Source organism: Planococcus citri, chromosome 2 (genome assembly GCF_950023065.1).
Source record: "Planococcus citri chromosome 2, ihPlaCitr1.1, whole genome shotgun sequence".
NCBI classification, from domain to species: Eukaryota; Metazoa; Arthropoda; class Insecta; order Hemiptera; family Pseudococcidae; genus Planococcus; species Planococcus citri.
Genome location: NC_088678.1, coordinates 46,713,668 through 46,727,444, shown reverse-complemented (window position 1 = coordinate 46,727,444; position 13,777 = coordinate 46,713,668). Strand labels below are relative to the sequence as shown.

The window sequence follows — 13,777 nt, the reverse complement described above, 5'->3', positions numbered from 1 at the left end:
TTCTCGATACACGTATCGATGCCATAGGTACGTACGTGAATATTACGAAAAAATCACGTTAAAATTTCACTGAACTTTTGACATTGGGAAAGCTGCAGAATTTCAAACGATTCATTCGTTTTTTTTTTTGTAGGTAACATTTCAATGTGACTTGTTTTATAAACTGCCATAAAAGCTGCAGTAGAAAAGTGTCTTAACAACTTGGTGTATAAATAAAGTCATGTCGATGGCGTAGTTCGTGGATTCGAAAGTACCTACACAAGAACACATCCCCACTTTGGAATTATCTATATGATAACATTATCAGCTGCAAAAAATCAATCCGAACTTCATGAAAAATTCATCGAGTTATCAAAGAGAGAAAGAACGAGAAAAAAAATGTAATTTACAAATTATAAATTTCTTTACAGCTTGTGATTGTAAAAGGAAAAACACATAGGTAGGTACAAAGTTTATTCCAAATCATTGACAAATCGGTAACTTCAATTGCCAAAAACAAATTGCATTTGATTTCTCAAGAAAAGGACTAGGTACGCAACAACGGATCCAAACCATGGGTTTGTTGGGGGGGGAGGGGAGAGGGACTGAAAAACGGTGTCAATAAGGGAAAAAATTCATGCATGAGTAAACCTGGCCTCATTGATTTTTTTTATCATAAAACTAAAACATCCACCTGAAGTGAATAACAGAAACCAATTTTGACCTCATGGGACCCATTTTTTGAAGGAAAGGTGGAGCCCGAGTGCTCTAAATTTTTTTCATGATGAAAATTTTCCGAATTTGAGAATTTTATGGCTGAATAATCAGATACTAAGGACCTAGAACGGGGTGGATGGAGATGTCTGACCGCAATCAGGACACTACAAACATCATGTTTGGCGCATGCAAAAAAGGTTTCCTGGATTCTGGATCCAAAAAGTTTGTGACAATCCAACACAATCATTATAAATTCATGTAAAGTTTATGAAATTATCAAAAAATGAAACACTCGGGGTAAATTTTGAATACGTGCAAGTATATGAAGACGAAGAAGAAATGTGTGAAAAGTTGTTCTTATTCCTAATTCGTGTAGGAATTTATGATTTGTTTGGACCTGTCCACTCTGTGGAGTAAGACAACCAACTAGCAGTCATCTTGCCAAAAAAAACCTGTGTAGAGCCAATTTATCCCACTGGGTGATCTTGGCAGCCCTGCAGTCTTGAAAATTGCGATTGGCAATTAACAAACTTGCAAAAGAGTACGAATAAATGTTGGAAGTCGGAGTACTGGCTTTTCAGTGAGCTCGATCCGCTCGTATCACATACAAATGTGACTACAGCGCAGCCAAGATCACTCACCAAGAGAAATTGGCTCTACACAGGTTTTTTTTGGCAAGATGGCTGCCAGTTGGTTGTCTTACTCCGCAGAATGGACAAGTCCAGTATCTATAGTTACAACTTATGTTTTACTTTGTTGAAATTTTATCATGTTTTTGCTGAACTTTTGTTATATTTTTGTAAACTTTGCTACAGTTTTGTTGAAATTTTATCATTTTGTTGGTATATTTTTGTTATTTGTTGAAATTTTTTTGTTAACTTAAATTTCTGTTGTTGGATTGTTAACATTAAATCCCAAGACACCAGATGTCGTTAAATAAACTTTTGATGATGAATTTGATTTTTTTTCTAATTTTTAAAACTACATACAAGGTTCATAATTTTTTTTATTTAAAAAAAAAAAAAAAATTAAATTTTATCGAGACAGAAAGCTGGTATTAAGTTTCTGTTCTATTATCAACCTTTGGAACCATTTCAACTAGGTTGCATAGATTCGAACTGTTCTTGCACATACTCGATCTATACTTGAATCGGTGGGTGCAGAAAGGGACCAAGTCACATTTTTGGAAATTTTTTTTTCACGGATGTAGGTGTTTCAAAGTACGGCGGATCGACTGGTGATGTCAGATTTCCGCAAAACTGCCAGGAAAGTGGTATTTGGGCGCAGAAAAAGAGCGGATCCGCATTTATGACTTTTTTGTAAAATTTTTTAAATTCCTTGAAAAATAACTAACATTTTTGAGAAGACCATTTTTTGAAATTTGATTTAATCTCTGAACTGAAAAATGATGAAAAATCAACAACTTCGGCAAAAAGTCTTAGAACTCAAGGGGTTTTTGGTCAATTTAAATGAGATAGCAGTCTAAATGATGTACTTAGATGTAGAATCAAGCCCCATTCGTGCCCGAGCAATTTCAAAAGAAATTTTGTGCGGAAAGTGTCTAAGTCCCATTTGGTTAGGCAGCAACAGCGCCGGCACACGTGAATATTTTTTTTTCTAAACAGTGCTAAAAATTGTGTCTTGGGGTCCTCTTTCAATGACCTTAAGCATGTTTACCAAAAATTTTTGATTTTCAAATAAATCAGTTTTTTGTTATTCCTGAAAAGTGCGAAAATGGACTTAGCCCCTTTCTGCACCCACCGATTCACTTGAGCTCTTCACATTGGCAAACATTTTTTAGAATCATTTTTGGACGAACGTTAGGAAAATATCAACCAAATTATCCAAGCCGAATTAGAAGCCATTCCTTTTTTCCTACACCAATATTTGCCCCTTCAAAAAAAAACAAGTGTTTGTTACAACCTTCATGATTAAGTGTAATTTGAAATGACTCGTTTTAACCAAGTATAATATTTGAAATTGCAAATGGTTATTTGTAGGGCTCCTTGTATCGTTACATCACATAATTGAACCAATTCAATGTACACTTATTGCCTGCTCGATAAGAAGTTCATTTTCATCTCACGCGACAGTCGAAATCGTCGAGAAAAAAAAAGAAACGAAAATCATAATACGAACGAAATAAAAATATTACATCCCATAGTCTGGCTTTATACCCTTTAGGCATAGCGTACACATTTAAAAAATGAAAAACGACAAATTTCTTCTCAGTCTTCTTTCTCTCCTTCATCCCATCCTATACAAAATCTCGAAATTACAACAACGATATATAGGAATATAGGTACAGGCACAGTGTGAACTGTGGTGAGTTTAGACGTTGGTTCGTTCGTTAGTAAGTTTGCCAAACACTTGTCATTAATCACGTTGTAGAAAATTTTCTGCAGATAAGAACGTTAGGCTTATTTAGTTTTACACGTGTTGGTAATACGAGTTTGTAAAAATTTCGCGCGCCAACTCAAACATTCTTAGAGAAAACAAACATCGCCTGTGCGCCCATTTATACAGGAAGAAGTGTAATTTGTTTGGTTGTTGTAAGTTGTACGAGACGTACAAATTGCATATATGAAAAATTATACGATTAACGTGCATAATACTAAGTAAACTGAGCATTTAGAATAAAGTTGGTTGAATTATCGAAGCACGATGCTAACGTCATCGCCGCCAACGTGTGTATAGTGTATACATGGCCTTTACCCCAGCTCATGTAAAGTTTGTCAACATTTCCGCGTGTAAAGTTGAACGCGTGTGTAGCTTTCCGACGTGCACTTGACGCCGTCGAGTTTCAAGTCATGAAATTGGTAGGTTGGTTAGATAGGCGGGCAGGTAGAGGTGTACTACCCCGTTGAACGCCAGATTTTTAACCATGTGTGGTGTTTTGCTTTGGAATTATTAAAGTAGTAGAATACCAGATCGAATCGAGCTTTTTATCGTAATTCAGCCACGCGTGATTGAAAGAGTTTGTTCTACAGAACAGGAAGCGAAAAAAAAAAGGCCAGCGAAAACAAAAACAACTAAGTGATTAAATTGGCACGTTTTGTACTCGATATGGTATAACGATACGATGAAGGTTTTCATTATAAAAAGAGAATTTTTGAATATTAATGAAGACCTGCGATGTATTACGATGAAAAGGATTGATGTGTTTAACCAAGGTGCGATAATTTACCTAAGCAGGATACGATATACTGTAATATAGGCTATGCGGTAATGTTTGAAAAATTTACACCGTTTAATTTATTCGATTTCTTTTTACAATTCTTTGCGCTGGATAAACATAGGTCGATTTGATAAAATTTCCAATGAAAGCTTAACCGAGTGTATGGCATTAAAATACATAAACATGATCTCTTGAAATGTTATCGGTTGAAAGTCATTAATGTTGCAAGTTCTCTGCGTACCAGCCAACGTGATATGTACGTTGGATGATGTTTAATGATAGCGAACGCGTTTCCAGCCATAATGTTTTCCAGTATGATTTTCGCTTTATTATGACTACCTACTCACTCGCTGCTGTAGCTGCTGCGCGAATTGCAAAGAGAGGAGGAGTGAGAGAGATGAACTATAGATCAATAACTTTGTATTCTAGTCTGATGTGCTTGTTGTATGCTAATGAAGTGACGGTTTTGCTATCGTTTTTACACCAAACTTGCTAAATTTTATAATAACATTTTCAAAGTGTTTCTACCAAAGTAGATTTAATTGCTTGTATAACGTTTATCTATATCTATATAGGTACGCATGTACGTACCTTCTGTACTCAATACCTACGTTTGAATTTAGCATAGATATTGAGTGTGTAAATGCTTTAGATATTTTATTACTTCCTACGTATACCTACGAGATTAATCAATAATAATTACCTCAATGTTTATTTTAAATCATTTAATAGGCATCGAATTACCTTTTAATTAAAATTTTCTGACACTGAAACTCAATTCTCCATAACTCTGTCATTATTTTAGGCAATAAGAAGGAGGAGAGGTAGAGTTATTTTATAGGAAAAAGCATAGATTTGTAATAAATCAGATTTCAGATTTTTATCTCAAGATCACTTTTGTTGTGAGGAAAAAAATTCAGAAAAATTTCAAAATTAACCCATTTTATTAGCAGGGATTTGCTTCTAAAAAAATACAACTTTTTTCTTCCAGCAACGATCTAAGTACTTATTCCTGAAATATTACCGAATACGTTTCATTTTATATGTAAAAATTTCTTGATAGACTTGTCAACTCCGATTGACCTGGATTTACTGAAAGAGCATGTCGTACCTATACCAAGACCTCAGAACTGCATTTTGAGCAGTCAAAATTGATTTTTCGATCTGAAGAATTTTTGAAATAACGAAAATAGCATATGGTAGGTTTATTAATTTTCCACAAAAAGAGTGCTTAAATACAGAGATAAAAATCTGAAAATCAGTTGATATGCTAAACTTGATCCCTTCTCCCTTCCAATGAATTTTCAATATTTTCCAACCGATTTGGAGCCTCCAGCAAAAGTTTATTTTTATCCAGGAATTTCAAATCGCTTCAGAAGGCGTTGTAATTAATTTCGGCAGCTGAAAATTTAATTCGGTCACATAGTTCAATTTTGCAAATCGCTTCAGGCAAGTGAATCGCAAATCCGAGGAGACGCATTGAAAAGTAGGTATATATTTTTTGAGTTGAAAATCTTGAAGTTAAAAAAATAATTCAAAATTGTTAATTTTCACAATGATTTATTCAAAACTCCCCTCCTTGAAGTTGAGACCCCTCCGAATCCATCATCACAATTGTTAAGTCAATCTGACGAAGCCTCTAGTAAAATGTGATTTTAAGATTTTTCAAAAATTCGAACTTGTGAAGGAGCTTTTCTTTCGTGGTTTTTAAAAATGTGAAAATCTTGAAAAAAAGAACAATTTTGTAAGGATTTTTGGTTTTGATAATCATAATTATTAGATGACTTTATTGATTGAAAATATTGATAGGTACCTATCTACTTCATAAGTATTCCAATACAATTGACCATTTTTTTGAAAAGTACAATTTTTTATATTTTTTAATGAAAGTTTCCAATCATTACACACTAACATTTTAAAATCATACTTTTTAAATTAAATTTTGGACATCTTAAAGAAATGTTCCATCCATCCTACGAGCTCAACAGAACATCAGAGAAAATATTTTTTGGGGGAAAGGGGGGGGGTAGGTATAGAGATCTTGTTTTAAGAAAAAATCGGCAAGAAGTCGGGGGCAACGTGGAAACTCCAGTTTCCAGCAAATTATTGAGGGGTTTGCTATCGAACGTTTTTCGACAACAAACTGAGCTCTGGATAAAAATATCTTTATTTAATAAAAATGTTTGTCAGTACTAATTTTGCTTTTATTCATTCTTTATTTCACCAGAGTATAGGATGAAAATTGCTCCATGAGAACTGTATTTTTCACAAATGAAACAATCCGACAATTCTAATATTAGGCGTACCTACGTGAATATGTTATAGCTTGGAATTTTCTTTTTTTCGCATGGTAGCGAGTTCATTTTAATTTCAGCGGCGTCGTAGAAACTATACCTAGTGTTTCAGAAGCAATCGCTAACGTTTCGTTTGATGATGCTGCAACCCAAACTACACGAGTGTAAATAAGTTTGCTTGCTATGAGATTTGAAGAGGGGATGTTATTTAGCATCAAACGTTATCTGTTATCTCTTTTACATAATGAAGCTTCTCCAATTTTCAGCTCGGACAAAATTTCCATGCACACTGTGTAGGTTCAGGTATCTAATCCGAAGTTCAACAAAATTAGGTCATATGCTTCTCTATTTGGTTGTACTTGATTCAAAATCGAAGGAGTTTTTAAGTTTGGGTTTGGGTGAAGTATGATTATAGAAAACAGTTCTAGTTGATGATCTAAATAGTACATAGGTACTGTATGGATAAAAAGAGAATACGATTTTCCAAGTTTCGTGATTTTTTTTTTACACAAGTGACTTGACTTATTTCAGTAAAAGTTGGTGTTTTGAATGAAGCGAGCGGAGTATTTCATCCAGATTTAGAAATGAACTGAATGAGATGAGAAACTTTGAAAACTGATCCTGATTTTTTCTTCTTTTTGAGAGATCTTGGCTCGAAAAAAGCCTATAAAGCATACCATGATGTTGAAATTTTTTGAGAGGAATGCTTTTAACATAGATACAAAATTTACGTTTCTGTTCGTTTAAAAAGCAAATCATCAAGACGGTACCTCCCAAAAAAAATCTAGCAAAAAAAACAAAAAGTACCTCCAGTACACGAAATCAAATCTAACGTACCCAAAATGTAATAAAATTGGATGAAAAATTCTCACAGCTGGCAACCCTGCATTTAATAGATATTGGGCGACCAACGCCGCAACAAATGATAGTCAGTGTCAACGCATAAAAAATCTTTTCAGAGTGGAAAATAATTTAATTTCATTTATTTTAAAACAATCATTCATTTTTTCGAGATTTTTTTTCCACAGTGAAAGATTTAAAACTGTGTTATTTCTTTCACGCGGAATCTTTTCTTTTTAATTTAAAGTCAAAAGGCATTTTTGAAAGGTGTGCAAGTCTTATTGATTTTTCTCGTTTGGTGTATTATTATTTTGAGAAAATTTCTTTCTCTTCGTCGTTTTTTTTCTGCATTACGTTTCAGCTCTTTATTTATTCATTTTAGCGACGCGAACTCTACCTAGAACCCCTCATTTACTCGGTGTGCGGTATTTACACCGCGCCATTTGCTGGCTTTTGACGTTTTTTTTCCTTCTATCAGCTAGTACATTTTTTATCGTTACTAAAAGAAAGCTTACGCTTAATGATTTCATTTTTCAATTATCTACAAACAGCTGAAGGCGTTCTTTCAACAAGTCAAACTTTTCAAAGTCAAGGGTAATTGAAATTATTTTTCCATGATTTTTCTACTCGGTACAACAAAAAATGGTTTGTTTGATTTTTTTTTTCAACGTTGAAAAAATAAGGCAATTAGAATATAACCGTGGTTTAAGGGGAAAAAATAAAACAATAGGGTTAGTAATTTCAAAACCTCGCAAACTGTTGATCAATTTGTACAATTAATGAAGAATTCTGCTCTATAAATTCCAAACCCCTTAAAGAAAAGACACCAAAAAAAATTATGTCTACCCCATTCCACTACATGCATTCGACACAGTTTTGAATGAAGGTAAGACATGTTGAAATAAATACGAGTAACCTAGTAAGGTAGCTCTTTTTATACAAATGAAACTTCATTTGCATATCAAGATTTTTGTAGGAACAAATATCCTACGACGTGAAATGTAGACTAGGTTCGTTTGGATTACGGTACTCGGCTCGCATACTATACCGCGTTCCAAGAATTGATTTACCACTTCAACTTGACCAACTTTCATTTTTCTTCGATCCATTTCTTTACCTTCCCCGATAGTTAGTATTTCACACGAGCAACGAGCATATTAACAAGAAAAAAAATTAACCTTGATATTTGCTTTTCAAAGGTATAACTTGACAATCATACACAAGCATCATCTATCCGATGAAGTATTTTCAAATTAATGGTAGATAGGTAACATGCCATCTTCATCTATCTACACTTTTTGACATTTATGATATAAAATGGTGAAGGTGAAAATTACTGAAAAAAGTTTCCCTTATTTTGCATTCACCTACTGTGAAAAAGAAGGTGACGGAAAACAGTACAAAAGCAAATATCAAGGGCGAAGAATTAACTTCTTGAAAATATGCATTTGTTTAATCACGCACTTGAGGCAGTAGTCCTGTGGCTTAATCGCAGTAGGTAAATATTTATTAAAAACAAGTGGATTTCCAGGGTAAATTTCTTAATGAAAAATAAGTAAAATATATCGCTGCAGACGTTGCGCTTGTTTGTTTATTTCTCTCTTTTTTAAAATTTATGGTTATGATTAAAGATGCCGTTTTCCACACGAAAATGTTTTTTTGTGAGGAAATTACGTTTAGGATTTTTCAATTTTTTTTAAAAATTTTCCAAAGAAAAATTCCGAAATGAATTTCTTGGTTATTCAGTCACCGATTTAGGCTCACGACAGGTCAAAATTTGATTTTTGAAAATTTCAAAAAATTGACATAACCATTCCCAACCACGAAATAAGGTCAATAACCTCAGAAACATAATATGTCTTTCAGAACTTTACTTAGGCGGTAAACCACACGAATCATCAAGCAGCATTTTTTCTACATTTAATTACCTATATTGGTTCCAAAATTTTTACTAATTTTCAACTTTAACCAGATGATGAGAACCCCTGCATGGTGTTTCGAGAAAACTATTACTCAATTCTTGGAAGAGAAACAAAATATGTCTACATAGGTTCATAACAATTTTAAACTAGCACAGTTCAAATTCAAGAAAGAATTGAGAATGGTCTTATAGAGAGTTTCTGTTGACTAATTTTTGAAATTTCAATTTTTTTTCATTGTCCAACGACTTTTTAGTTGACTTGAAACAAAAAAAATCAAATCCATGGGGGCGTCTAGCGCAAGTTTTCTCTAAAGGTTGCAAAAGTTACGAAAATAAATTCATCCTGTGGTTGAATTTACTTTCAGCAGTCATTCTCATTAGTCATTACTATTATAATATTCAACTCAAGCGAACAATTTTACGCTTAGTGCAAATTATTGGAATAGCACAAACAGTTTCAAATTTTTCCACAAACGTACTAGTAATTTTGACACAAATATCGTGCGAAAAACAATGGTTATGAAATATTTGCGAACGAAAATAACTCATAAAAAAAATTGCATCGCTAAAAACAAACACAATAAAGACATTTTTCGTTGAAATGAAACCCATATTACTGCTCATTTCATTATAGAATACACAACTTTTCGAAGACATGGGGAAAAATCGAATTTTTTCTGGGGAAAATTCGCTTCGCAGCAAAATTTCCGATAAATAATTTCCAAACTGTTAAACTGAAATGAGGTCGCAATAAAATCAACGGGGCTCCGACTGAGAAAATCACGTCATCGAGTAAAAAATTTCCTTAGCTTAACGTGACGACATTTGCATTATTAGTTTATATCATAACAACTTTAACACACGTTAATTCGCGTTTTTTATACTTAACGGTTTTCTTAATATTTTAAAACTGATGGTATCACTATTTGGACAAATATTTTAGGGACATTTTTACCCTAGCACGTTTTCGAAACACAGACCAGCCGACCTAAATTGCTGACCTTGTTCAGAATAATTTCAGTCGACGTTCGAAAAAGGGAAAAGAGAGAGGGAACTGCCTGAATTAATGGCAGAGTTGGTATATACGAGAGTATAAAATACATAGCCTATAATGTAATATTTATCAAAGAACCTGCAATAAAAACTTACCTAATTGCGTTGCTTGCCATATCAGTATAATCGACATCCACGATACGTTCATCGAAAAGGTAACTTGTTTATTGAACATCTTCATGATTTCGGTCCGGGGTGGTTGGCAGCGTTAATCAAATCTTAGTTTGAATGCGTTTACATCATAAACGGACGATTAGCTGAACCGCGAACCAACCGCAGAGTTAGGATAAGCCACATATTATTTACAGCTCATGACATTTAACCCGCACGCGAAAATCTAGTACTGTATCGAATGTTGACCCGCGGACAATTTAAACTCCGGACTTTAATGAGTCGATTTTAAAATATTCCGTTCACGATAAAGCTGTATAATAATATTACGCTATGCTAAAACCGCGCGCACCTCACCACACTCCAGTTTTTCTCCGGCAGGCATCATTCTGTAACAGAAAGAAAAATTATGAATTATCACTAAGGAGAAAAGCACCGAGGGAAGGAAAAAAATCTAGCGAGTGATAAATTTGCACAGGCCTGAACTTATTCCCTACATGATCGAGTAACACAATGTAACGAGACGCCCATTAATACGCCAGATTATAGGGGTGACTTTCTTCGGCTCTATAGTCGCAGTCGTACCTCCCTAAAAACGTATTAGCGGCTTATTATGTCCTTATTCATCAAAACATGCCGTGATTTCCTGCTGCCGCATAAACATTATGGTACCCGGCAGTTCAACGGCTTAGATGTACCCATTAAGGGTGGGTTTTATTTGTTTCATTCAATATAACGCTATTACCATGTAACGTGAATTCATCTGCGTTACATTTTCATCTTATTCCACCGACCAACTACGGGTATAATGATGTACAAACCGTAGGTTATTTTCTTTCGTAACGTGTAATTTTTTATATCAGTTTAATTTAACCTTGACGCGTGATTTGTGCCCGGAAGTGATCGCTTGAATGGATAAAAATAAGCTGTCTGATTTCCGAAATGGAAAGCACGAATGTGGCAAGGGTATCATAGAGACCTGTCTTGATGAACGTTTAATCTTCGACTATTCTCAGAGGAACTGAATTTTAATAATTTTGTCCCACGAATGGAATACTGTTTTCACGTTCCATGGAGTGTTTTTTACTCAGAATGTTGATTTGCGTGTGTTTTTCAAGAGCAGGAGTGTCAATGTTGATAGGTACCTACCTAAGAAAATTTTTCACTCATTTTTTCAACTCTTCATTCATGAAGTTTGGCGACATTTTTTGAATCACAATAAGGACTAATTTATAAAATTTAGTTACATTTTTCGATGCAAAAGAAAATCATTATTCAACTTTTAACAAAAGACTGCGAAAGTTTAAATCTAGTTTCATCTAAGTAGCATTAGTTTCTTCAACAAACATTTTTTTTCTCGTTGGACCATTGAAGAGGCGAAAATCCAAGTTTAAAATGATAAAAAGGCAGAGATGGTGGTCTGAACTCGATTCTGATCCCTGACCTTGAAACATCTCAATTATTCTCAATGAACCTGAACCGAACAGAACACTATCCCTTAAACCCTGAACCTAAACGTGATCTCTTGAACCTGAACCTCGAAACCCTGATCCTGATCATTATTCGGGTTCTTTCGGGTTCAAGGCCAGAATTGCTGGAAACGAATTCGTTGATGAAAATACTGAAACTAGAACAATTTTCAGTAAATTTTTTGAACAGGCGATGAGTAATTTTTACCTTTTAATTATTGGAACCACTGAATGCTATTTTTTTCGTTATTACGGATGTTTGAAGGTAGAAGACTTTTTTAGCAAAAATGAACAGTTGTTGTAAAAATTTTGCATTTTTTTACAAAAAAATTACTTTTCTCCAAAATTGACATTTTTTTGGAAAATTAGGTATTAAAAATTTATGCCATTCACTTACATTTTGTAAAAATAGATATTTTCTGCCAATGGTCAACATTTTTATTGCCGGAATTCACCACCACCACCCCCCCCCCTCCCCAAGTATCGGAAAGCTGTGGAGTGGATCTCAGATCTATAAGATTTAATTGATTTTTGAAAATTTCAATGTTTCCTTGTTTTTTAAACCTATTGCATTTGAAATTTCGACTTTTTAAATTATTGCATGATCATGTGTTTGGTCATTTTATCGATTTGAGTTGGGCTTTTCCATTGATTTTTCCACTGCAGATCAAACTTTTTTAATATCTTAAATTTTTTCAATTCACAAAATTCTTTTTTATTGTTTTCTGGGCCAAATAAAGTTACAAAATTCAACTTTTGCTTTTGTGCTCATTTGGTTCAATTTTCTCATTAAAGATTCAATTTTTTTCAAAACTAGGTACATTTTAAATTTTAAATTTCATCTTTTCAGATTTGTTTCATTCATTCGCGATACTGATTTCTTAAAATTTCAATTTTTTCATCATTTTCAGTACCTCCGTTTTGTATTTGAAATTTCGGTTTTCACAATTGTATGCTGATTTGTGCAAATTTCTGAATAGAAAATTGGCGATCAGCTGTTTAAAAGAAAAACGTTTCGGATCTTTTCCATATAAATATAGTATGTACATACGAGTTAAAATTTCAAAGTAAATACTTCAAGGGTAAAATTTGGTATTTTTTGGACTGATCTGTTAACAATTTCACGACCTCAAAGGCAAAGAACTTTTCATGAAAAATTGTCTGTGTAATTTCGCATCCATTCTGTGTGTCTCGATTTCTGTAGCCAGCAAAATCCATGCCAAAATCATCCCAAAAAGGCAGAGAAAAAAATTGAACCTGATTCTCATCCATGCAATTGTACACTATGAGTACGAAAGAATGGAGCATAAAACTATCATCAAAAAAAACAAGCGTTCAATTTTGCAAGGAGTTCCTTATCACGAATACATTGAGTTTTGAAATAATTTTTGAATCTGAATGTTTTTAATGAGAAATGAGACAGATGGCACCTAAGTATTTTTTTGACAGCGCATTAAAAAAAACTACAGATGAATACTTTACTTTGGTAATATTATTGAACGATTCGAATAAAAATTTTCAGTTTTACGATATTATTAATCTACAGCTGATTTGAATAAAATGTACTCGAGTATTTCGTGGTAAAAAATTTACTCCGCTCAATACCTATACACGTAGATATCTATAAATATTGATAAACCTGGCAAGTATTAAAGCTCGTTATTCGTTCGCAATAATGGCTTTCGATACGTAAGGATGTAACTGCAGATCGAAATAAAAAATTAACGCGAGAATTTTTTGCCCGAACCGAATAACGATATCGGTAAATTGCTGCTAAACTTTCTGCAAGTAATATTAAAATTTTTCATCGAACCGAATAAAAAAAGCCAGGAAGTAATTCCTTCGAAAGCGTAACTTGATATTTAATAATACGCTGGTATCTGTGATATTTAGTTATGGAGTAAGTAGGTACATTAAATTTATAATGTAAGCGAGGTATTTTTTTATATCGACGTTCTGGAGGATTAAAGGCACGATATTGTCCGTTGTTGCAGCGGATGATTTATTATTGTTGTAAGTATTTAATGCATTTTTCTCTCCTCACTTCGTTCAGAGTGGCAGATTGGTTATGATGCATGTGTAATTTAAAGACACGAATGTTTAATGAAGTACATTCTTCCTATAAAATCTGCTTGTTGTTAATGATAGGTACTCGAGTGTGTACTCGTGTACATATATAGTTTAAACATTGTTTTATATAAGAGTTTAAGGTCGA

At 33.6% G+C, this 13,777-nt stretch overlaps 1 protein-coding gene across 5 annotated transcripts in view; it reads right to left on the bottom strand.

The window, feature by feature from the left end:
• LOC135836127 (uncharacterized) overlaps positions 1-13,777 on the bottom strand; it is a 407,464-nt gene that overhangs the window by 303,852 nt on the left and 89,835 nt on the right. For all 5 annotated transcript variants that reach the window (XM_065350756.1, XM_065350754.1, XM_065350757.1 and 2 more), the window contains one exon: positions 10,079-10,482. In XM_065350756.1, coding sequence (XP_065206828.1) covers positions 10,079-10,163 — 85 coding nt within the window. In that variant the 5' untranslated portion in view covers positions 10,164-10,482. The remainder of the gene's footprint in view (positions 1-10,078; positions 10,483-13,777) is intronic.